We start from the raw sequence: 23,830 nt of genomic DNA on the forward strand, positions 1-23,830 counted from the left end.
AAAAGAAGATTAAACAGTAAAAATCATCTGAATGATAAAATTAAGAATATTCTCCGTAACTTATTAGGGAATCCTGGCAACATCTTCTTGGTCTCATTCGAAACCGCGAACAGAGGTTACAAGCAGCCGGAGAAATTCACAGATTCCATCGGGATGTAGCCGAAGCATTATCTCGTATACAGGAGAAAGAAGCAGCTTTACCAGAAGACCTAGGACGTGATTTAAATTCTGTGCTTGCGTTAATTAGACGCCATGAAGGTTTCGAAAACGATCTAGTCGCATTGGAAGCACAACTCCAAGTTCTGGTTGAAGATGCATCCAGATTGCAAGCACATTATCCAGGAAATAATGCAGTGCATATTGATCAACAGCAACAGATTGTTCTTGCTCAGTGGGAAGAGTTGAAAGATAGATCTGCACACAGAAGAGATCAGTTGCAAGCAAGTTGTGACCTGCAACGATTTTTGACTCAAGTTAGAGATTTGATGAACTGGGCAGCTGGACTTCGTGCTGCAATGTCAACTGAAGACAAAGTTAGGGATGCGGCGAGTGCACAGATCTTAAAGGCAGAACATGAAGCTCTGAAAGGAGAAATCGAAGCAAGAGAAGATAGCTTTAGCTCAGTTCTTGATTTAGGTGAGGCTATGGTTCAGACTGGTCATTATGCTGCCTTAGAGGTCGAGGAAAAATGCAATCAGTTGTTAGATGAGAGGCAAAAGTTACATACTGCTTGGCAACAGAAAAAGGTACATTTGGACCAATTGATAGACCTACACTTCTTCTTACGAGACGCTAAACAGCTAGACAATTTGTCAACTACCCAAGAAGCTGCATTAAGTGGTGATAATTTTGGTGATTCCGTTGAAGAAGTAGATGCTCAAGTAAAGAAACACAACGAATTTGAAAAGCTATTAGTTACACAAGAAGAAAAACTAACTGCTCTGCAAGAGCACGGAGACAAACTTCTAGCTCAGAATCACTTTGATTCACCTACAATTGCCAGACGATTAAGTGAAGTTGTACAGAGACGTGCAAAAATTCGAAATCTTTGTGAGACGCGACGAAAGAAGTTAGAAGCTGGTTTGTTACACGCTCAATTTGTTAGAGACGTTGCAGAAGCTGAATCCTGGATCGGCGAAAAGCAGAAGAAACTGGAAGCCGAGGCATCGAAAGGCGAAGTGTCCAGTTTGGAGGACAAAATCAAGAAATTGAAGAAACACCAAGCGTTCCAAGCTGAATTGGCGGCGAATCAGAGCAGAATTGAAGAGATCAAGGCTAAAGGAGAGAGACTGCTTCAACAGAAGCATCCAGCAAGTGCTGAAATTCGACAACAACTGGAACATCTTAATGCTTCTTGGAGAAAACTGTTATTCGAGTCTGGAAACCGTGGTAGAGGTTTGGAAGAAGCTCAGGATATTCTGGAATTCAACAACCAAGTGGAAAAGATTGAGGCTTGGATAAGAGACAAAGAGATGATGGTCCAGGCTGGAGACACCGGAAAGGATTACGAACATTGTTTAAGTCTGCAGAGGAAACTTGATGATGTAGACAGTGACATGAGAGTAGACGACTCTAGAATAAAGGCTATCAATGCTCTGGCTGATAAATTGATCAAACAGGGCAGGGACAATGAATCGAAAGCTATTCAACAACGTCGTGACAACTTTAACAACAAATGGAAAGGCTTGCAAGGAGCACTTAGTGCTTACAGGGAAATGCTAGCTGGAGCTTTGGAGATTCATTTGTTTAACAGAGACATAGATGATACTAGTCAAAGAGTCATTGAAAAAGCAGTCGCCATGAACACCACTGATGTCGGTAAGGATCTACCTGCTGTTGAACAACTGCAGAGAAAGCAAGAAGCAATGGAGCGAGATATGACTGCCATAGAAGGAAAATTAAAAGAACACAAAGCAGAGGCCAGAGATTTGTCATCAAAGTATCCAGACAAGGCTCCACAGATAATGGGAATATTATCAGAATTACAGTCCAATTGGGACGATTTGCAACGATTTACTCAACATCGTCGTGAAGCCTTAAATCGAGCTTATACTCTGCACAAATTCCAGGCCGATCTACTCGAGTTAGAACTTTGGGTAGCTGATACAATTAAACGTATGGATGAGTCTGAGCCACCAACAACAATATCCGAAGCTGAAGCTTTATTAGAACTTCATCAAGAGAGGAAAGCAGAGATTGATGGCAGACAAGATACGTTTAAAGCTTTGAAAGAACATGGACAGAAGCTTCTAGCTATTAACGAAGATATCAAAGATAACTTGGAACATTTGGAAGAGCTCCGACAAGGATTAGTCAATGCGTGGGAAACTAGGAGACAAAAATTAACACAGGCACATCAATTGCAATTGTTCAAGGAACAGGCTGATCAAGCAGACAGTTGGCTAGCGACGAAAGAAGCGTTCCTGAACAATGACGATCTTGGTGAATCTTTATCTGGTGTAGAAACATTGTTACGTAAACACGAGGAATTTGAGAAAATGCTTGTCTCACAATTGGGTCGTATTGACGAATTGGAGAAATTTGCGAATGAGATTTTGTCCAAGGAACATGCAGATGCTAACGTTATTAAGCATCGATTAGCATCTGTTTGTGCTAGAAGAGATAAATTGCAAAATAGCGCAAGGGCAAGGAGGAAGAAATTATTGGAGAGCCATCACTTGCATCAGTTCCTTAGAAATATATATGAAGTTGAGGGTTGGCTTCATCAGAAACAACAAGTGGCTAGTGATGAAAACTACAGAGACTCATCCAATTTGCAAAGCAAGATACAGAAGCATGCTGCTTTTGAAAGTGAACTGATGGCAAATAAAGGAAGAGTAGCTGCAGTGGTCAATGAAGGTAAATTGAATTTATTTTTTAGGTCACACTGTATTTTTAAAATTGCAGCTACAACTATATTGTTTAATAATTTTTACTAATTTTTCTATCAGGTGAATCACTAATTGAGGAGAAGCATTACGCATCGAAGAGCATTCAAGAACGTCTAGACGAGTTAGAAGCAGAATGGCGTTTACTCCAAGAAACCAGTGAACTAAAGAAGAACAGATTAAACGATGCTTACCAAGCTTTGCTCTTCAGGCGAAGTTTGGACGAATTTGAGGCATGGATGGATGAAGTGGAAACTCAATTGCAGTCAGAAGATCATGGGAAAGATTTATCAAGTGTAGCCAACTTATTAAAGAGACATACGAATTTGGAAAATGATGTTCTGGGTCATAACGAAGCTTGTGAATCAATTAAAGAGACAGCAACGAGTTTCCAGAAGTCAAATCATTTCATGTGTGACGAGATACAAGAAAGGGCGATGGTTATAATAAATAGATACCATAGTTTGCAAGAACCAATACAGATAAGAAGGGACAATTTGGAAGATGCTAAATTACTCCATCAATTTGCAAGGGATGTTGAAGATGAGATGCATTGGTTGTCTGAAAAAGAACCTCTGGCTGCAAGCAGTGATTTAGGAAGTTCTCTAACCACCGTGCAGCGGTTACAGAAGAAACATCATGCTCTAGAGGCGGAATTAATTTCCAGAGAACCTGTAGTTGCGTCTTTGGTAAGCAGAGCTACGATTATGGTGAGAAGTGGCCATTTTGCTTCAGAAAAGATTGAAAAATTGTCGCAAGAATTGCAAGATAAATTATCGCATCTCAAAGATTTAGCTAGCGTTAGAAAACTGCGTCTACTTGATGCTGTTGAGTCACAGATGGTAAGAATTATTTGAATAATTTGAATTAATTAAATTTACTATACAGAAGTTTATAGTGTTTTTGTCCTTTTAGTTCTATGCTGAAGCAGCAGAAGCAGAGCAATGGATAAAAGAGAAACATCCACAATTAACTGCCACAGACTATGGAAAAGACGAAGATTCTGTTCAGTCTCTGTTGAAGAAACTGGAAGAGATAGAACGAGACTTAATTGGCTTTGAAAACACTATTGGGAACTTAAAGAAACTTTCACACGGATTGATAGATAGACATCATTTTGATAGCAAGAACATTACACAAAAACAATCAGAGATCGAACAGAAGTTCAAAGAATTGCAGAAATTGAAAGAGTATCGATCTCAGAGATTGCGTGAGAGCGAGAAGTTCTTTAAGTTTATCAGGCAAGCAGATGAAGTAATTGAATGGATTGGAGATCAGACAACTGTAAGTTTCTTATCCAAAAACCTACACATATTGTCCTTGTAGGATAATCTAACTTAAGCTAGGATTAATTCTATTGATATTAAAATAAATAAAATTAATTTATTATATAGGTTGCAGCCTCGGAAGATTACGGTTGTGACGTAGAACACGTTGAGCTTCTCATTCAGATATTTGACAACTTTTTAGCCGGTTTAACAACAAGCGAAGGTCGAGTATCAGCAGTACTGGATGATGGACAAAAATTAATACAGGAAAATAATCCAGAGAATGCTAAAATATTGATGAAAATCGACGAGACCAAACAACAATGGGAAGATCTGAAGGAATTAGCGCATGCACGACAAGATGCACTAGCTGGAGCAAAACAGGTGCATATGTTCGACAGAACTGCGGATGAAACTATTTCGTGGATTCAAGAAAAAGAGACTACTCTCAGTTCTGATGGTTATGGTCATGATTTAGAAACAATTCAAGCTTTGGTAAGGAAACATCAAGGATTCGAAACGGATTTGGGCGCTGTTAAAGAACAGGTATATTATAAACATATCTTCTTTATGAGATAAATTATAATTTATCATATATTAATTGAAAAAATGTTGTTTTTAGGTTGAACTGCTAATGGACGAGGCTTCGAGATTAATTGAATTATTCCCAGATGCTCGTTCGCACATAGAAGTGAAGCACCAAGAAGCTGAAGCAACCTGGAATGAATTACTAGAAAAAGCAGCTCAAAGGAGGAGCAAGTTATCCCAAGCGGAACAACTGCAGACATACTTGGGTGAATACAGAGACCTGATATCCTGGATAAATGAGATGGTAGCCAAAGTAACAGCCCCTGAATTGGCTCGTGACGTGCCAGGTGCAGAAGCACTGATATTGAGACACAACGAGTACAAAGCAGAAATTGAAACACGCAACGAAGCCTTTGACAAATTTTACAAAACGGGCCAGGAATTGATAGAAGAAGGTCATTTCTTGGCAAAGGAAATAGAAGACAAGATATCTGTCCTACAACACAGACAACAGCTCTTGAAAGACACTTGGGAGCAAAGAAGACACATCTATGAACAGAATCTGGATACCCAGTTGTTCAAACGAGAAGCAGAGACACTGGAGAACTGGATAGTGAGTAGGGAACCAATGTTGAATGATGGGAAACTGGGAGAAAGTATTTCACAGGTGGAGGAATTCATAAGAAAGCATGAAGACTTTGAGAAGACGATCGAAGCTCAAGAAGAGAGGTTTAATGCACTTAGACGTATAACTATGTTGGAAGAGGCGTTCCAGAAGCAACAAGAGGCAGAGATGGCAGCCAGACAGGCAGAGAAAGAAAGAATAGAGCGTGCTCGTCTAGAAGAACGAAAACGAAAGGAGGTACAAAGAATAACGGAAGAAAGGAAACGTGAGGAAGAACGAAGGAGACTACTAGATAGTCCACACCGTACTGTGCACGATGAAGTCAATGGAACGACCGATGAACACGAGTCTATTAACAAATTATCACCATTAAAAACTTCTACTGCAACTGAAGGCCTAGACTCAACGCCTCAAAAATCACATGGGCTATCACATGTATTTGGTGAAAAATTGAGAAGAACGACTCCTGACATTAAAAGAGCAGAGAGCATGAAGGTAGATACAAAGAAACCGAAGAGAACGCCTAGTTTCACGACCAGAAGGAGGACTCAAAGCTTCAGGAAACTTCAAAGGATGGAGAATATGGACGCCCTTCCACCAGTAGAGATTCAAGGTTTGTTAGAGAGGAAACACGAGCTTCAAAGTGCTGGCAAGAAAGCAGCAGTGCGTTCCTGGAAACAATACTATACTGTATTATGTGGACAACTTCTGTGTTTCTTCAAAGATATGGAAGATTTCTCACTGAGCAAGGCAGCCACTGCTCCTATTACTATTTTCAATGCCATATGTGAGAAAGCGGATGACTATACCAAGAAGAAAAACGTGTTCAGGTTGAAATGTACAGATGGATCAGAATTTTTGTTCTTGGCACCAAGTCAACAAGAAATGGAAGACTGGGTCAACAAGATATCATTCCACGCCAAGTTACCTCCTAGTATGCAATTGTTAAGTTACGACGAATCGCAAAAGGAAAGTTTAGAGAGGTTGCAGAATGTGTCTATAGAACATGCTGATGATAATGTCTCAACTAGTAGCAGTCACGCTTCGACTCCTGAACTGGAACGAAAGAATTCCGTAATTAGACGCGATGTACCGAATCAACACTCTGCAAGCAACGTGCAGATTGAATTCCTCCAGATGCACAGGCAAAATCAACAGAAACGTGAATCGCAGAGTAGTGCTGAGTTTATAGCTTCGCAAAGAAATGAATCGCCTCAGACCCAAACACAGTTCTTGCAAATGCACAGACAGCTACAATTGCTTGCACAGCAGCAACAAATGATGCAACAAGAGCAACTAGCAAGTCAGAGGGACCAGTATCAATCAAATTCTGGAGATAAACCACCTATTCCTCCAAGAGGAGCACCACCTCCTATTCCAATGCGATCACCTAGTTCAGAAGCTATTCCTCAATACAGACGCGATGGTATATTAATTTTATGCACTTTCTTTGAATGAGTTGATTACAAGAATATGAAATAGTAATTGGAATATGATATTCTTGTGGTTTTGTAGACATTGAACAAGGAAGATCCAGTTTTTATCAACAACGCAGCGCAACCTTGAATCATAACGGTTCCAGTCAGTATTCATCGACTACAACCTGGCATAGACAAAGTAGCGCGGATCTTAATACTTCACAAGGTACTTAGGAAACCCTCATACTTACATTTGCGTATGTGTAGGAGATCCCTTGTTTTCATTGTATGTCGTTATTTTGTAGAATTAGCACCTCCCTTGCCATCAAGTGCCCCTCCACCAACCAGAATAGCTCAGTGGAGTGTTCCTCATGATCCTGGTTAGTCGTTGTTAATTGTTTGTCAGCGAATCATTCTTGCATGTTTTGTTCAACCTTCCAATTTTGTTTGTTTTTATCTATCCTAAATTGTCTTCCTAATAATATCTATTTAAGATAAAAGTTTTCTGCGTTAATAATTGCATAAGATTAACAGAGTCATCTTAACAGAAAAAATAATAAATATTTTCTATTACAGCTTATGGAAATGTTTCTTATGGAATCGCAAGATCCAGAGAGGTAATTATATATTTAAATAGATTTAAATAGATTTAAATAGAAGCTAACATGAAACCAACATAAAACCAGTATTATAAATTCTTTTATAACTAAATTATTGGCTTCTTGATAAGAACATTCATAAAGTATGTTATACAAAACTCAAACGTGTTTACCAATTAAAATTAATTAGATCCTTGCAAAGCATTACTGTTCATTTATCTTTTTTATTCATTTGATAGGACTATAGGAATAAAAGAAGAAAAGGAGATAAAGTTAGGAATGAAGAAAGATTTAAGATACCAAATTCAGAATTTAGATCTTAAAACATATTTTTATCTGTTATAGGGTGTGCAACAGAATAATTCAACCTTCACAGGTAGACCAGTTTCTCTACCGCCATCATATGTGCCTCCTCCAGCAGTTCCACAAAATTCTCAACCCCTCACGAACGTGGAAAGTAGAAGAACTAGCGAAAGTGGATCAGAAAGTGAACATAGCGTGGGTAATAATCGCAAGGACCGCGATTACAAACGAAGCTCTGTTTTAAGTAATCTATTTGGCAGACGCAAGAAACCTCAATCGTAATCCTATTGATGACAATATTTACGCATACAGAATATGTCTGTAACAAGCGTACAAGTTTTCATGGAACAAAACCGAGATTAAGCTCCTTCGAGTCAGAAAAGACACGTGTACGTGCTATTTTTGTAGCATGATACATGAGAGAATTCCTGTAAATTATATATATTTTTGTGTACTATACAAATTAAACTTTATCGTTCACGTTATTTAATAATACATTGAGTTGATCATGTATAAAAAGAAAGCTATATAGAAACCATAACACGAATGAAGAGAATATTTGATTCTAATGGTATATGAAGTTACAATTTGACCTAATTTTGAGAGCAATATATCTGAATGAATCCCTGATATTAAAGAAGTATACATTACAACGATAACTTCTAAGAAGTTCTGTGGCATGTTCAACTCAAATGTTAAAGTCGATATAGAATGTATGAAATATACATATATGGAGAACTTGCATTTTTCTATTATTTTTCTTTTTTACTTGCGTTGAAATGTGCAAATATGACTGATATGTCAGGGATTAAAAAAAAATATTAGAAAGAGAAGGAAAAGCGACTGTTGGACAAATAATTTTTAAAGAATCATTGTTATACAAAGATCAATCCTCCATTTTTGAAAAATCTACTATGCACCATATGGACTTTATGGAAATTTATTATAGTTATTACGATCGTTCAATTGTTTCGTTGATTTCTTTAGATGCACCGTAAAGCTACAAAGAAAAGAAATATGTTAGAATTACACCTTACACGCAATGAATGTTACTGAATTTATTTAAAGTGTACCTGACTTTAAGAGGAACATTGAAGTGTATGGAAGAGGAATATGCAGTTGCGCGAATAATGTAAGGTTTAAGTTTTATAGATGTCAGTAATATATGTATTGCAAATACTTATATACTTGGAAACGCCTGTTCGGGACCAATGAATTTATAATGTAATTAAAATACCAGAGATATGTATACATATCATATTTTTTTTAGAAAAACGGAAAAATTATGCGTTCTCGAAGATTACCGATTATAAATATCTTTTCTTTTTTATGATAAAATATTACAATGTGTAAAATGTATTTAATGCTACATAAAGATTGATTATGTATTATGTAGGTTCGTCAATGCTATTTCATAGTTACGTAGGACATCTTATTTTGCGCCAAGATGTCAATGATCGAAAGTTTAAAAGATATTAAATAAATAAAAGAGAAATTTAAATTAATAGATGATATATTTAAAATCCCAAAATCTATTTCTATAAAATTTACTGTAATATCTTTTAATAGTACGCTTTGGAATTAACAATATATTATACTAAATTAATGTGATGCAATGCTGCATTATTGCACTGAACACAATGTTACTTTATAGTGCAAGATTCATCATATACAGTACTATTAAAATTAGCTAAGTATTTCCTATAGCACTAAGTGCATTTAGCATTTTCTTTACATAATTATCTAATATGTACATATATTTATTATTTGGCATTCTTTTTTACACAAACATGTCGTCACAAAAATAAGTATCGATGTAAGACTCTGAGTATGTAACAAGGGAAACGATGTTCAACAACGAGATCAGTCACGCGAATACTAAAAATATAATTCCAGAGTACATTGATATAAAAATGCATTTATGTTGCATAAACAATATTACAAATCTAGTATCTACTTACTACAAAATTACATTAATAAAGCTTAAAGTCGATTTAAAATGTAACAATAGTAGCAACAACAAATAATTCAATTTCCAATTAATAAAATAGAAAATTCCTCCAAATCAATCAGTCAAGTACTCACAGTTATTATCATTTGTAATGAAATTATCACATCTATTGAATTTTATTTGTGGCAATATACCAATAATATTGTCAAATTCTATATAAACTTCATCTTTAAGGAAAAAATAAATGGAGATTGTGTAGCATTACCACAGAGGGTCTATGAATTCTACTATTTCAATTTTCAATCACAATTAATACAAAATATGACCTGTTTTTAGTGAAGACGGATCTACACAATATGGTCAATAACAGGTAAGTCACAGTAGAAAAGTTCACCGTCAGTCATCGACGATCGTCATGGCAATGAGCGTATTAACAGTTATACAATGGTTGGTGGTTGAAGAACAGCTGGTGCTCGCCTGACTTTCAGTGCTTCTGGGCTCATGGCGCGCACCTGCTTCGTGATCTGGTCATAATCATACGTAACAGCCAATCCACCCTCCGTGTTCGTCTTTCTCACATACGCTTTATTTTGAGATGAGTTCATATTCTTTTGTCTATCTGCTGTAGGTGTATTGCTATATAATGCATCTGCAGCAATGCTACCATCTTCTTCTCGACGATATCTTCTATTCTTCAATCTTAACACTGAATATACAGCAATGGATATTAGAAGAAGAAGAAATAATAGTCCTACCGCAGCAGCAGCTGCAATTACTCTCATCTCCGTTGGGTCACGAATAGTTAGTTTGATACTAGTGGAATCTCTACCCTTTTCGCTTTCTACTAAGAGGGTGTATATTCTAGCGTCCTCTATTTGGAGATCCTTGATCATTAGCTTCGCCCAGTAGCAATTAGTTGGCATATCGTTTTCCTTGATATGCTCTAATGATAATGCTTCGTATTTTGGATGAATACTCTCGCCTAGAAAAAAAAGAAATTGTCTATTTGGCTAAAAAATATATGCTGCAGCTATAAACCTTTTTTTTAGAAAGCTCCACCATTAACAAACATATTTTGATACTCGCCAGCTCTGATATGCGAGCTTCCCCATTGCCAAGCAACGAGTCTAGGCGGAGGTCTCGAACAAAAGCGAGACTTCAAAGTGTGTTCTGCTTCTCCGGCCCATCCTAGTGACTCGTAAATACCCTTTCCACCGGAAGACGGCCTCGCCTGTATCTCAGGCGGTCCGGTTACGTGGAGCACGTAACGAGCCTCGCTGGGCATTTCTCTCCGCACTCCGTTGATCACATTGAATGCCACGCATCGATATTCCCCTTCGTCGGACCACATCACGTTCTTCAAATGTAAACGTTTACCACCGTCTTTGGTCTGCAGCGGATTCTCAATGGTCTCCGTCACGCCACCACGAAGATGCACCCATCGATATTGAGGTGGAGGATTTGCTTCAAAATCTATACACTCGAAGGGTTCCAAGCTTGTACCAAGCAGAGTCGTTTCTTCGAATTTTTGCGCGGTGTCGTTGTAAGTAGGATCTTCTGATTTTAATCTGGGACCATCTAAAAATAGAAGATTTAAATAAGATTTAAAGGTAATTGACGGTGATCACTATCAACCAAGAATAATTACAGTAATATAATAAGATTCTTCAAACTTGCAAAAAGGGTAGATTACTCATAATTTTTTTTTAAATAGAAAATGTACTTTCATTTGTCATGGCATTGTATATCATGGGTCTTAGTGGTATCAGAAAAATATCCAACAGCAGATAATATCATCGCACTAGAGTCGGAAGGATTAAATAAATAATTATTCTAAATGAAAGGAGACTACAGTGGTCTAGAAAAGAAGCCACGATTCATCAAAGGGAGAAACCCATAACTATTATTTAAAGCAAACCGTAACGCTACCGCTAATAAATGACAAATGGACGTTCATGTCAATGAGCACACAACTGCCATTATTCTATCCAACTGTTCCTCTGTCTGAAAAGCGCTTAGAACAAAAGTACAGCATAGTTAGGCGAGGAAAGTAGCCAAATTGACGTGTTCTCGTTGTTGATCACGATGGTTGTTGTTCGTAAAAGAAAAAGAAGGAAAAAGAAATAAGTATCATGGTAAAAGTCGGACTAACATTGTACGTCCAGTCTATAGTTAGCCGCGGTGCTTTCACCGATAACGTTGACCGCCTTGCAAGAATAGAGACCGGCATCGTTTCTCTTGACCGGCTCGAATCTCAACTCGGAGCCGGTCATCGTGCCGTTCTGCTGCGTTCTGTTTAGCATCAACGCCACCACGTTGCTTGTTACCGCGATGGGAGTTGAATCCTTGAACCACTTGATCGTTCCGCTGGGATTGCCATCCGCGAAGCATTTCAGGCTCATAAAGCTAGCCGAATCCTCCAGTGCCGCCACCAGGAGTCGGGGCTTCGTTTCTATTCTTACATCTGGGGAGTCTGAAATTTGATATACATATAATTTAGTAATGGTTGAACATTGTTTTTTTTCTTAATGGAGCACAATCAATATAATCCATTTTTAAAGACTTTTAGATAAAAGTTGAAGATTTAGTAGATGGATTATTCAAAGAATTATTTTTAGTCTTTCCTATAAAAAGAATTAGTATCGTAAGAAATTTGAGATGTAATTCCAACTCTAAGAAACATATCCCAATTTTAAAAGAAGTTTTAACGCATTTATCTTCGAAAATATGTGCTATACTATACAGAAAATCTGAAACCTCGAAATGATCGTTTCTCGACAATTTTATATAAAGAAGGAAAAATCCCAACTCAGAAGTTACACAAATGACCATTTTTCTAATATCTTACGCCAAAACATTGCTACTTTCCAAACAGGGTACTCTTACAAATAGAAACTGGTCAAATCATCTACCTAACTCCAATCATTAGAAATTCAGATCTAATATTAGATTTCTATTTTATGAAAGGAAAGATTATCATTTGCCATAGGGTTCTGATGTGTATTCACTGGAATGGTTAAAAGTGAAGTGTAGCGTGAATTGCAAATACTACGATTGTTTCCATTCTGCATCGATAGAAACTTGTCTAATATCAGTTGTACAAAAGTACATGGAATATACATACAATGCACATCCAGTCGTGTTTCCGCAGATGTTGGAACGACGCTGGATGGATGCATCGTGATGCACCGAATCGGCAGACCATGGTTTTCCCTTTGTCCACGGACACGGAGGAGGCTGTGGGCTGCCCAGGTTTTCGGACTATCCACTTCTGTCGCGTTTGTTTGTTCCCTTAATGGTTCTACTTCATCCCCTCCTATGTACCTGTGTAAAGGACAAACAATTGATATTAAAAAATTTTTTTATAATAAATATACACTAAGGGTAAAAAATTTGAAACCATTTCTTTAGACGCAGCTACATATTTCTCAATTTTCAGGCAATTTTAACATTACATTTTTATCAATATTAAAATTAATGTAAATCAAGGTTTACTTTTTATGTTGGGAAATAGTCAAATTTAATGTTAGAATTATTCTTCATGTTGATAAATTCTTGGCTAAAGGATTTCCTATGGTAACAGAATTCCAATTCTAAGTCAACCTTTTTTTATTAAATTCTTAAATTATGTGAAGTATGTAGTGATTTTCAACTTTTTGATAGTATACATAAACCTATGTTTTGTATATGTTAATTCTAAAATAGATAGGGTGAATTATTACATTTGCTAAGATTCACATGTACTGAAAGTGAGTCAAGGATGTTCTCATATACTTATGGAGAATGAATGATGCGTATTCATGCTGCATATCTACCGCAGTATAACTAGAACTCCAATATTGTTCATTAGCTTGTTTTTCAATCCTTCTACTGTTTACTAAAGCTAATTATCAAACTAATGCTTGGTTTCAGTCATATGTTTAATACCTATCTATCAGCTTACTGTTGGTTCCATAAGTATGTTTAATATCTTATTATTTAAATATTTTTAATATATTCGAAGCTTGTTCTTACGTTGGAAGCTACTTTATATTTGGCATGAATGAAAATATATCACAGAGTAATTGGTGTTACAAACAAACAATAACTAGAGTTCATCATTAAAGATTTACAATATTTTAATATGACGATCAATTATTAGTATGAAACTCTAAAGGTAACATCAAAACTATTTCATTGACTCAAGCTCCTAATTGAATGCTAAACAAACAAATAATACTTTTCTGAATAATTCCAAATTAATTCTTTAATATACTTATTCTTCGATACGAAATACTTGGAAGAACTTCCTCAACCATAAACAAAAAAAAAAAAATGACTTATAATCTCACCAATCGGCTAAAAATTTTCAAACTCAATTATTTACAAAACTATCGATACATTCTAATAAAATTTCTACAATTGCAGGTAGAAAATGTCGTCACTGCTCCATCCTAATCGCAACAGCCGTTACGCCCAAGTTTCCGGAAAGCGGTTTAGCAATTTCCCACGAATACCGATATTCAAGGTTTATACCCTTTCTAGAGTGATTCACGGGGAGACTATGCCCGCGGCCAGTTTCTCCGCTTCTATGGCTACAATCTGCATAATTACGCTTGCCGCTGCATCTTCAGCGAAATGGAGCAAAGAGGAAGAGACAAAGAGTAAAAGGAAAAAATATGAGAAACGACGAATTATTTAGACAGCGTGCCTATTAAAGGCTGTAAAAAGAGTCGCTGCTACCTCGCCCCGTTACAACGGCCGGCATCATTTCTATGAACGCAAGACCAAGTGTGAAATTAGGAACTGTTCTGGCTCTCTTCGTTCCACATTCGATTCGTTTCCAACGAATGGGAAAAGAATACACCGGTATACGTAAGTGAAATTCACTGTTCCGAGTCTCTTTCCTGTGAGTTGCTCTTTTACAGGCACCGAAGACATAAAAGATACATAGAATAGTGAAATGCGCAGACTATGAATTGATTTGAGTGAAAATTTACTATTCATACTGTGGATGTATATAGAAATTCATATTTTTACCAAAATGATTAAACGAATGGAAGAAATGAAACCTAAATAGAGATTTGTTTTATCTGTTAAATATTACAATACTTTTAACTTAGATATATTTATATACGTTTTCATATTATTATCCCGTGAAGTATTACATCTTGAAACGTGATAGAAATCTTCTACTTAATTTTTTTACTTAAATCTTTCTAGTTAAACAAAAAATCTGTACAGGGAATAGAAATCTTCTACTTAATTTTTTGACTTAAATCTTTCTAGTTAAACAAAAAATCTGTACAAGGAATAGAAATCTTCTACTTAATTTTTTTACTTAAATCTTTCTAGTTAAACAAAAAATCTGTACAGGGAATAGAAATCTTCTACTTAATTTTTTGACTTAAATCTTTCTAGTTAAACAAAAAATCTGTACAAGGAATAGAAATCTTCTACTTAATTTTTTTACTTAAATCTTTCTAGTTAAACAAAAAATCTGTACAGGGAATAGAAATCTTCTACTTAATTTTTTGACTTAAATCTTTCTAGTTAAACAAAAAATCTGTACAAGGAATAGAAATCTTCTACTTGATTTTTTTACTTAAATCTTTCTAGTTAAACAAAAAGTCTGTACAGGGAATAGAAATCTTCTACTTGATTTTTTTACTTAAATCTTTCTAGTTAAACAAAAAGTCTGTACAGGGAATAGAAATCTTCTACTTGATTTTTTTACTTAAATCTTTCTAGTTAAACAAAAAATCTGTACAGGGAATGTTCTATTTTAGTATAATTTATTAGTAATTTAATTTGCCGCTAGCTTAGAGGCAGAATTCTTTTTACTTGTTTTTTATTTTATGAAATGATTTCCAACGAAGAGAGAAATCATTCTTTTCAATTCTTGAAATAAACGTTAATCGTTTGAGAGATAGAATTCCGTGAAAAATGAAACGGATCGAATCCGATTCACGGACAATTACCAGTGAAACTTGTCCCCCACTCGTACCACTTCCTCGTCTAATTTAAATCGTTTGCGCTTTCTAACTAAGCGATTAACGATCTATAGCGATGAAATTTTCGGCCACAAAATATCCTTTTTATTTTTATAGATAAAAAAGGATAAATTTCTCAAATACCTAAATGCAATTAATTAATCTGTTTCTCAATTTGAAAGAGTCAACAGATTTCTAATTTCACGCAGGAAATAATCGTGCTATAAAATTCAGTGTACCGGAAGTAATATGCAGTTACGGATGGAAGAAAGTTTAAAATTGATACGCTATAAATTTTAGTATCTTACTTTTGTACTAAATATTTTTACCATAAAAGATATAACTTAGAAAACACGAAGCTGGCACCCCGCTGGGGATAGCCACCCACATGCTATATTTATTTTATTTTATTTTTATTTACCAATGAGATATAACACTTTACCAAATGTCCTTCAGGACAAATTGTAAAAACCAAAATAAAAAAAAAAAATATTTTTACCATATTATCGACAGTCGTCTAATTCTATAGTATATAGTATATTTATTCATTGTTCGTTGTGAATTCTTTCATTATAAATGACCAAAAATAAATTTAAAAGATCTGAAATAAAAATCTAAAAATATGCTATATTTAAAAAACTTTGTATAATCTCTCTTTTGTCCGCCACTGTAAATTACAAATACTATTATGTATGGTCCATTGTTACAATAGAACAAAGTGGATCATACATAATTCAGTAAAATAATATGAAACAAAAAATCGTTGTGTATCTATTATTTCCTTATAAAACGAAAGAAACTTTTGGCACAAGCTAGTAAATGAAATAGTAAATTTATCAAATGTGGACTAAATTGAACAATACATATTAATCTCATTTATAACTTTAACGACTATACCAAAGGTACAAAATGAAAGTAGCGACTTAAATTAGCAATTAGGATTATATATCGTTTGAAGAGCAGATTAAAACGTTCCGTGGATGTGTTTACATCGCGTAACACGTGCATTCACGGCGGCCAGGCGATCGTGGAAATTGTAACGCCGCTCATGCGAACATGATGATCGGTACAGAAGTGAGTTTTATGTTATAAGAATTTAGATGAGGTGTGGCTAGCTGATCACTAGACCATGACATGAAAAAAGAAGCTGCTAGCAAACCTCTCCGCTGCGTAAACACCGCGTTATGGGTTCTTGCCTCGTCTATAGCCTTTGTGAACCGCACTTTTTATCTCTTAGCGAAACACTGTTTTCATGAAACCAGAGAATCTGCAAATACAAAGTATACGTCAGTGTCTAGTTGTATAAACGAGGGAACTTTTTAAGGAATTCTTTTTGTCAATGCCAATTGGAGTATTCTCAATAAATAACATAGAATTACATTAGATAATTCCATTTTAAAAAAGGGACTTGTTTTATAGCTGAAACTTCCAGGAATGTGGTCGCATTTCTTTTTAAGTTTTAGACCCCTGATTTTCAAGAAGAGATTTATGAACTAAGATATTGTTTATAATTTTCAATATTATAAAATTAATCTTTCAATGTAAAAAAAATTGTTACGATTTTTTACATTGAAACTAAAAAAGAAGCAACTCGATTCGACAAATAATTTTTGAGATAAAAATTCCTAAGTGTATTTCTGTAAAAAATTCGAAATCAGCAGAGTGATGACATAAGCTCTTCCTAACTTTATATAAATTACATCATATTTCATTTTAAATAAGGTCCATGCCACTGACAAAAATCAATTTGACGTGGAATGAGCTCATTTTTGCTTTTTATGAAGTATTGATTTCTGTTATTAGATTTGTGCTTAACATTTTATTTAGATTTCAAAAGTAACAACGTAATTTCGCCTACAGTTAGCATACCTTCAAACGAAAGTCGTTGCAAAAACGATAGGAATATAGCCAGTACCGTTGCACAAGTGTTTTGTTGCTGTGTACAATTGGAATGAATGTAGCCAGAGAACCAGAAGTAAATTGAAAAGAATAGTTTTGCACCTCACCATTTTTTAATCAAATTATTAATTACCAAGTAATTTTACTTGGTAATTAAAAGACGATTTTTTTAGTAATTTCACAAGAATCTTTTTACTGTAATATATAACGATGTTCTTTTTATGAAAAATTTGTGGCAGACGAATCTCATCTTGTAGGATAGCAAAATGTTGTTTGCAGAAAGACAGGATTGTGTATCTATATTAGATATGGGACAGAGAATATAGGATTTTTCAAATGAAATAAGAGATATAAAGTGCGAGATGTAGGAAACATGTATACTCTACTAACGATTATGCAGAGTTGGGCTAGGTTTACCCTTATAAAGGAGTAATTAACTGAGCTCACCATTTGATAAGCGCCGGTGGGTTTCCATATCTTGATACGCAGGAAATGGTAACTTCCTGGCCTTCCCTTAGAGTTAGGGCGGAGTTTAAAATCGTCCCTCCATATTCCAACCGTGGTTTGCGGGGTTTTACTGAAATACATTGACATTTAATAATAACGGAAATAAGAGAGAAACTTTCAATGTTTTTATTTTCATTCATAATTGCAATTAAACCAAATTATCCACTTTCATTTTACTTTCCCTAGCACATTAATATCAAATAAAAGAATATTCTTTATGACTCGCAATAAGTACACTATACATGTTTATGCAAATTCATTTATTAATATAACTAAAGAAATAGAACTTGAATAGAAATTTATGTTATCTACTAAATATTCTACAGTTGTGCGAGAAAGTGAAATTTCCAAAGAAAATTCGAACATATTCCAAACACTACTTTCTTGAAAACCAACCCTTAAACGGAAAGATTTTATTCTGCACTTTTGACTTATTTTACCTCCTGCTGATTGTTTATTCATACCAAAACAGTAATTAGTCAAGTTCACATATACTAGGCAAATTTGTAAAGTCGACTCTCTCGAGAACAAACCCTCAAATGAAAACAATTTATTTTACATTTATTATACATTTATTCTTTCACCTAGATTCACCACTTGTCGACTATATTGTGATTATCAAAATATCCAATGCACGGTCGAGTTATTCTATTCTACAGAAAATTTTCGTTAAAGCGGTTGTTGCAAAAATCTAAGCTGCTAAGAGGAAAGTAGAACGGAACGACTGGTTCACGTTGCATCACACCGTTGCCCGCGTTTAGCGAATTTTAAATTGCACCGCCAAATCTGCATCGTTCCATTGAGGAGGCGTCAGAATCTGATTAGCCACTTGTACGATTCGTCGAGGATCATTCACGCTTGTGGAAAGCGATACCTGTCAGGGTGACGTAAAAACCCAACGTTCCGTTAAAACTAAGTGTACACACTTATTTAACGATTTAACGTTTCGTGGAACGTTGTGTGCAGATCGTTAAGTAGCCTCTGTTGATTTCTTAATTTAAACATATTACATATGTACATTAATATGCAATCCATCTAAAGCGGTAGTCCTGACCGTGTTTCAATGGAAATTGGATTACTGGGTTGATAAATTTCAAGATTTTTAAGTGTTTTCTTAGAGATGAATTTTCGTTAGAAAAACTGGGCAACCTGTTCCCGTATCTTTTTTCTAGATATCTTAAGATGGTGATATGGTACAGATGCAGGCTAGTATCGAAGATCAGCTCTCGAGTGGATGAAAAAGTTCTTGGTCTGGTGCAGGTCATGGAAATTTGGTTGATGATGACGGTAGAGTGAAGTGGAAGGTTTTTGGAAGCGTAAAACGTGCCGCTATTTATGTGGGATTAGATTTCAGTGAATATAGAAAAAAAAAAGAATGTTCAGTGAAATTTTAGAGATCAATTTTCTTAAGTAACAAATAGTGCTTCGCATAAGAAATAGACAAAAAAAGATAAATGGAAAGTTACAATAAAAACAAATAAACAAAAACAGTATGTTCAACTCAATACAGACAACAATTTATGGAATGTTTTATTTAAACAAAGCGTAAACTGTATCTAGAAATATATATGAAATAGATACAGAAGGTTAAAAAAGGTTTTAAACAGTAAATTGAATACACAAAGTAAATATTTAATAAATTATATAATATAATGAAGCTTATAAACCATACAAAAGAAATTCTCTCGCAGAAATTACTAGAAAGTACAATTAATATAACTATACGTAATGAAAAATGGTAAATGTTACTCAGTTTGGTAAGACCTATTCAAATAATAAAGAGATTGATATCACCTTCCATTGAAATTCAATTTAGGGGAAATTCTCCATTGAAATACAATTCTAACCTCTCTTTTTTACTCCTTAAAACTCGCTTCAAACTTCATTAATTTCTGAGGAAATAACTTGTAATAGGTTTATTTAGGGTACCCTGTATAGAAAATTCAATCATTGAAAAACTTGCGAGAATAAGAATTAAGTATTATCCCTCTAGCGGCGATTAATCAAACTATCAAACCCCACCAATTTATATAGAAAAATTGTTAAAAATTTTTCAACTAAATCTTACCCCTAACTAAAAGACGAGATGGTAAAGAAGTTAAGGCGTCCTGTCGCGTGAAGTCACCAGAAGTGACTTGACACTCCCAGTAGCCGTCATCGAAGTCGAGGGAGGCTCTCCTGATAAGAAGGGTGCAATCGCTGCCGCGTCCGCTGGCCCATTCGTACTTATCCGGATGCATACCTACTGGTTTCCGGTCCTTCTGCCATATACATTGACCTCGTTTGTCCTGTACCCTGCACCTTAATTGTACATCGTCACCGGAGGAAACTTCTTGATACAGAGCTGGAGTTTCCGCGAATCTTTGCTCGCCAGTAATTCGAACAACTATCAGAAATACGATCACAGCGATACTTTGGAGATAAGTGAATTTCATCTTGGAAGGTAGTAATTTATTTTGTAATTAAATGAATATTTCTTGAAAATTCTTCTTCGTTGAGATACTTCTTGTGTATCTATTATGTTTATTAAAATTATTTATTTTACTTATGTATTTTTTGTAGAGTGTACTTCATTTTATAAAGTTGTATTGATTATTTGGATGTTTATTATCAACAACGCTTTAGTCTTATTGTTATTGGCGATTTTACTTTCAGATGAATTATTAATTATTCTTTTAATTATTCATTTGTATTGTTTTGTTTCGTGGACATAAGTTCGTTATTAATTGTATCACAAAATAACTACAGTTTTTAGTTCGTTGATGTAATCGATGTTATTTCGAAATAATCGATTGTTAGATCGATTATTGACAGTTATAGCAAATTAGCGGCAAATGAATCACAATGAGAGAGCTGTTTCGAAAGTTCGTAAAATCACATCACTTTGGTATTTCTTCCGTATTCACAATTAGCTGTACATATTGAATTAAAAAATAATTATTTATAACAAAAAATTAAGATATCTTTTCCTTTCTTTAATAAAATAGTTTCACTGTAAACACTGTACACTTCAGTTCGATGGAATTTAAAACACAAATATTCGACACTTGCAAAAAATTAAAACCTTGTCACATTTAATTTAAATTAACAAATAAATTTGAAATTATAGTTCCAGAGATGGCGTTGATGTTCGTAGTTAATCCAATAGTCTACAATTAACATCGAGATTCTCTCTGTCGAAGAACATAAGACGAAGTGAGCTGTTGTGAAATTCGAAGGAAACTCCGTGACAGCGAAGATCCTGCAGCGCCATCATCGGTAGTTCACCAAAACATCTTCACATCCCTTATGAAATTTAAATTTTTTACACTGTTTTTTACTACTACAAAACACAACAATATAAGTACCAATTCAAAACTTATTCAAGTAAATCAATCTTCTTTGTTCTTCCCTAGATACAATAGTCTCGATCAAACAAAGTCATGTTTCGTCTAATTAAAACTTTGATACGTTATAATATAATTTGATCACTTTCGTTATCATTTGTAGCGGAAAATTGAATTCCACTGCATCCTATGCTCAACAATAACAATCAGCTGTATATCATCGTAAGTAAGTTTACAAATTTGAGGATTTTACTCTAGATATAATCTTTTTTCATATTTTAGATTTGTATATCATTATTTTAAAATGTTCTGTTTTGTTTTTTTAATAAGGATTATTGTATAAACCACCAACAAAATTTTGAATCAACAACTTCACATAACAAAGTTCTTCGCTAGACAGGATTAAACTTTCTTTCACAACACGCAATTTTTTTCCAAATGTTATTGAAGCTAGGTATTAGTTGTTAAGTATTATAATCTGAGGAGAATAGACGTATTACGTACAGGAAGCAGCGATGGTTGAGAAGGAAGAAAAGAAAACAGCCCGCTGGACGTAAAATCGAGTGTATCTAGGACGTTGGAGTACAATGCTGGAAGCACGTAGTGGAACTGAGCCGGAGTTAAAGCCAGAACGTTCATCGGAGTGGAAGCGGAAGACGGGCCCCAAACGCAGGCCCACGCGTGCGTATCCAACCCTGTCTCCTCTGTTGGCTATCCTTATTATTCGAGCGTGTTATCATTATGCCATGCTACGGCGAGTTTAGCCGCCCATTTGTTCTATATACTTTTTATTTTTGTGCTTAGCCAGGGAGAAACACCATCACCGCGCCCTCTCCAATTTCCAACCCGGCTCCCAAACTTGTCTCCACAAAGTTTCAAGAGAAAGCTCCTTACAGATCATTACAAGTCTATACGAAACGTAATTTAACTACCGAGACCCTTTTGCACAATAATTTATCAATTAATAATATTAGTACGTTGGAAAGTTGTAAGTTGTGGGTTATAGATTTATTTTTTGAAATTTTACAATTTTACATCAAATGGGATAATTAGATATTGATATTTGTTTATTTCATTTGCTTTATTTCATTTGCTTTTCAAACTTGTTACTACAAGAGAGCCTATTAATTTGTAACTTGTGAAACTTTATTAATAACATTAATTTGATTATGCAAGGAGGTCCGGCAAACAATTTGATAAGTTTTAAGGAAAAAGAAATGCACGTATTTTAATGCTTTATTACATTTTAAGTTCACATGTCCTAAATTAAGATGGAAAGAAATAGTTATCTTCCTATTAATGTGTTCTATGAATTATGATAAATTACCGACAGAGATGCGCGTTACTTTCTATTCCCAATGCGACTGTCGGAACTCGGTAAAGGGAATCATATTGCGCGGAATTTTCGCTCGCGGGATAATTTATAATTACTACTAACAAGGTTAACTACGTAGCAATAAATATCGTAACTGATAAATCGATAGTTTAATACAGAGTGAAAGCAGTTTTGCGGGAAACCGATGAATCGTCTCTTCATAGACGCAGGAATTAATAACTGCGTTAATGAGCTGTTAATCGATCCAGTCAATTGCTTATCCATTTTCTCGATATAACGAGCTTATGGAAATGAATAGAATTTAGAAATATCGTCAGAATTAGTGTGAGCTGTTGCATTAATCGTGATTATTCAAGGTTGTTTTTGTATTCTTGGGAAAATGAGTTTTCCCCTATGGGAAAATACACTCCCTGTGTTTCTGAAGGAAGTGCTTTTCATGGCTATGAATGGAAGTACGTGCACGTATCCTTACAACAAAGTACACGCTACGTTTGACGTAGTTCTGCATTATTTATTAGTCTAGGGTATATTTGAGCTATAATTGAGCTATTTATTGGTACTTTAAAAAAGAATAATTCGATTTTTCCTTTGTTAGACTTATTCAAAAGTAAAGTTGATGTCAGACGCTCCTATATGTACGTATATAGTCATCATACGCACGCTTAAAGAATGTTGATTATCTATTTCTGATAACATTTGTCTCTGTTGAATATCCCAATAGAATATTTCCAATCTTGCCTTAAATGATATATTAATCCATTTAGTAATTTTTAAACCTTATATTAGAAAAGAAAGCATTGTTTAGATAGCTGCTATCTATCGCTATCTAAAACTATTCATGATAACGTTTATCTGTGACCTATGTTCCCAATATTATATCACCAATCTGGGTCTGAATAATATCTCTCGAGTCACTTATCATTTTCTGAAAACTTATACAATTAAACGATTACAGCATTATTTAGTTTGATTAAAAGTGAAATATGCATACAATTTTCGAACGATCTGTGTAATTTTGAGAGATGCAAATGAAGTTGAGGTATATTAACTCACCTGCACATAGTTTTATAAATTATAATTATCAATACATTCATAAAATTCCCAAAGACTCTAAAAATTATATATTATAATAAATATTTTGAAAAAGAAAAGAATATAAAAATATGAATAAGAAGGAAACAAGTTCTAATATGTTTTCAGGTATATAAAA

The 23,830-nt window shown here is 34.8% G+C and overlaps 2 protein-coding genes and 1 long non-coding RNA gene across 8 annotated transcripts in view; 2 read left to right on the forward strand and 1 right to left on the reverse strand.

Annotated features, from left to right (window-relative positions):
• Positions 1-9,134, forward strand: part of LOC132914198 (spectrin beta chain, non-erythrocytic 5) — a 58,407-nt gene extending 49,273 nt beyond the window's left edge. For 4 of the 5 annotated variants that reach the window (XM_060973082.1, XM_060973079.1, XM_060973080.1 and 1 more), the window contains 9 exons: positions 68-2,859; positions 2,952-3,730; positions 3,804-4,172; positions 4,283-4,702; positions 4,779-6,735; positions 6,825-6,953; positions 7,033-7,107; positions 7,304-7,344; positions 7,672-9,134. In XM_060973082.1, the coding sequence (XP_060829065.1) occupies positions 68-2,859; positions 2,952-3,730; positions 3,804-4,172; positions 4,283-4,702; positions 4,779-6,735; positions 6,825-6,953; positions 7,033-7,107; positions 7,304-7,344; positions 7,672-7,911 (6,802 nt within the window). In that variant the 3' untranslated portion in view covers positions 7,912-9,134. The remainder of the gene's footprint in view (positions 1-67; positions 2,860-2,951; positions 3,731-3,803; positions 4,173-4,282; positions 4,703-4,778; positions 6,736-6,824; positions 6,954-7,032; positions 7,108-7,303; positions 7,345-7,671) is intronic. The other variant, XM_060973081.1, reaches the window with a different exon arrangement.
• Positions 9,135-9,829: 695 nt separating this feature from the next.
• Positions 9,830-21,953, reverse strand: LOC132914205 (hemicentin-2-like). Of its 2 annotated transcripts, none has more exons than XM_060973112.1 (6): positions 20,027-21,953; positions 17,899-18,028; positions 12,705-12,904; positions 11,733-12,053; positions 10,667-11,158; positions 9,830-10,562 (listed from the first exon to the last, which is right to left on the reverse strand). In XM_060973112.1, the coding sequence occupies exons 1-6, from the start codon at positions 20,391-20,393 to the stop codon at positions 10,018-10,020; spliced, it is 2,055 nt and encodes a 684-aa protein (XP_060829095.1). In that variant the 5' UTR covers positions 20,394-21,953; the 3' UTR covers positions 9,830-10,017. The 2 variants fall into 2 exon arrangements, with proteins under 2 accessions (XP_060829095.1, XP_060829096.1); XM_060973113.1 differs by lacking the exon at positions 20,027-21,953 and adding an exon at positions 19,753-19,977.
• LOC132913861 (uncharacterized) lies at positions 18,505-19,458 on the forward strand. The gene is made up of 2 exons (XR_009659474.1): positions 18,505-19,040; positions 19,131-19,458. It is a non-coding gene; the product is annotated as an uncharacterized LOC132913861 (long non-coding RNA).
• Positions 21,954-23,830: the final 1,877 nt, after the last annotated feature.

Source organism: Bombus pascuorum, chromosome 14, assembly GCF_905332965.1.
Source record: "Bombus pascuorum chromosome 14, iyBomPasc1.1, whole genome shotgun sequence".
NCBI classification, from domain to species: domain Eukaryota; kingdom Metazoa; phylum Arthropoda; class Insecta; order Hymenoptera; family Apidae; genus Bombus; species Bombus pascuorum.

Excerpts from the sequence above, each read along its gene's own strand:
- LOC132914205 (XM_060973112.1), bottom strand. The coding sequence starts at position 20,393 with ATGAAATTCACTTATCTCCAAAGTATCGCTGTGATCGTATTTCTGATA. Across the intron at positions 18,029-20,026 it reads ATCTCGTCTTTTAGTTAGGG|TAAAACCCCGCAAACCACGG; the intron begins GTAAGATTTAGT and ends AATGTATTTCAG. Across the intron at positions 12,054-12,704 it reads AACACGACTGGATGTGCATT|ACTCCCCAGATGTAAGAATA; the intron begins GTATGTATATTC and ends ATCAAATTTCAG.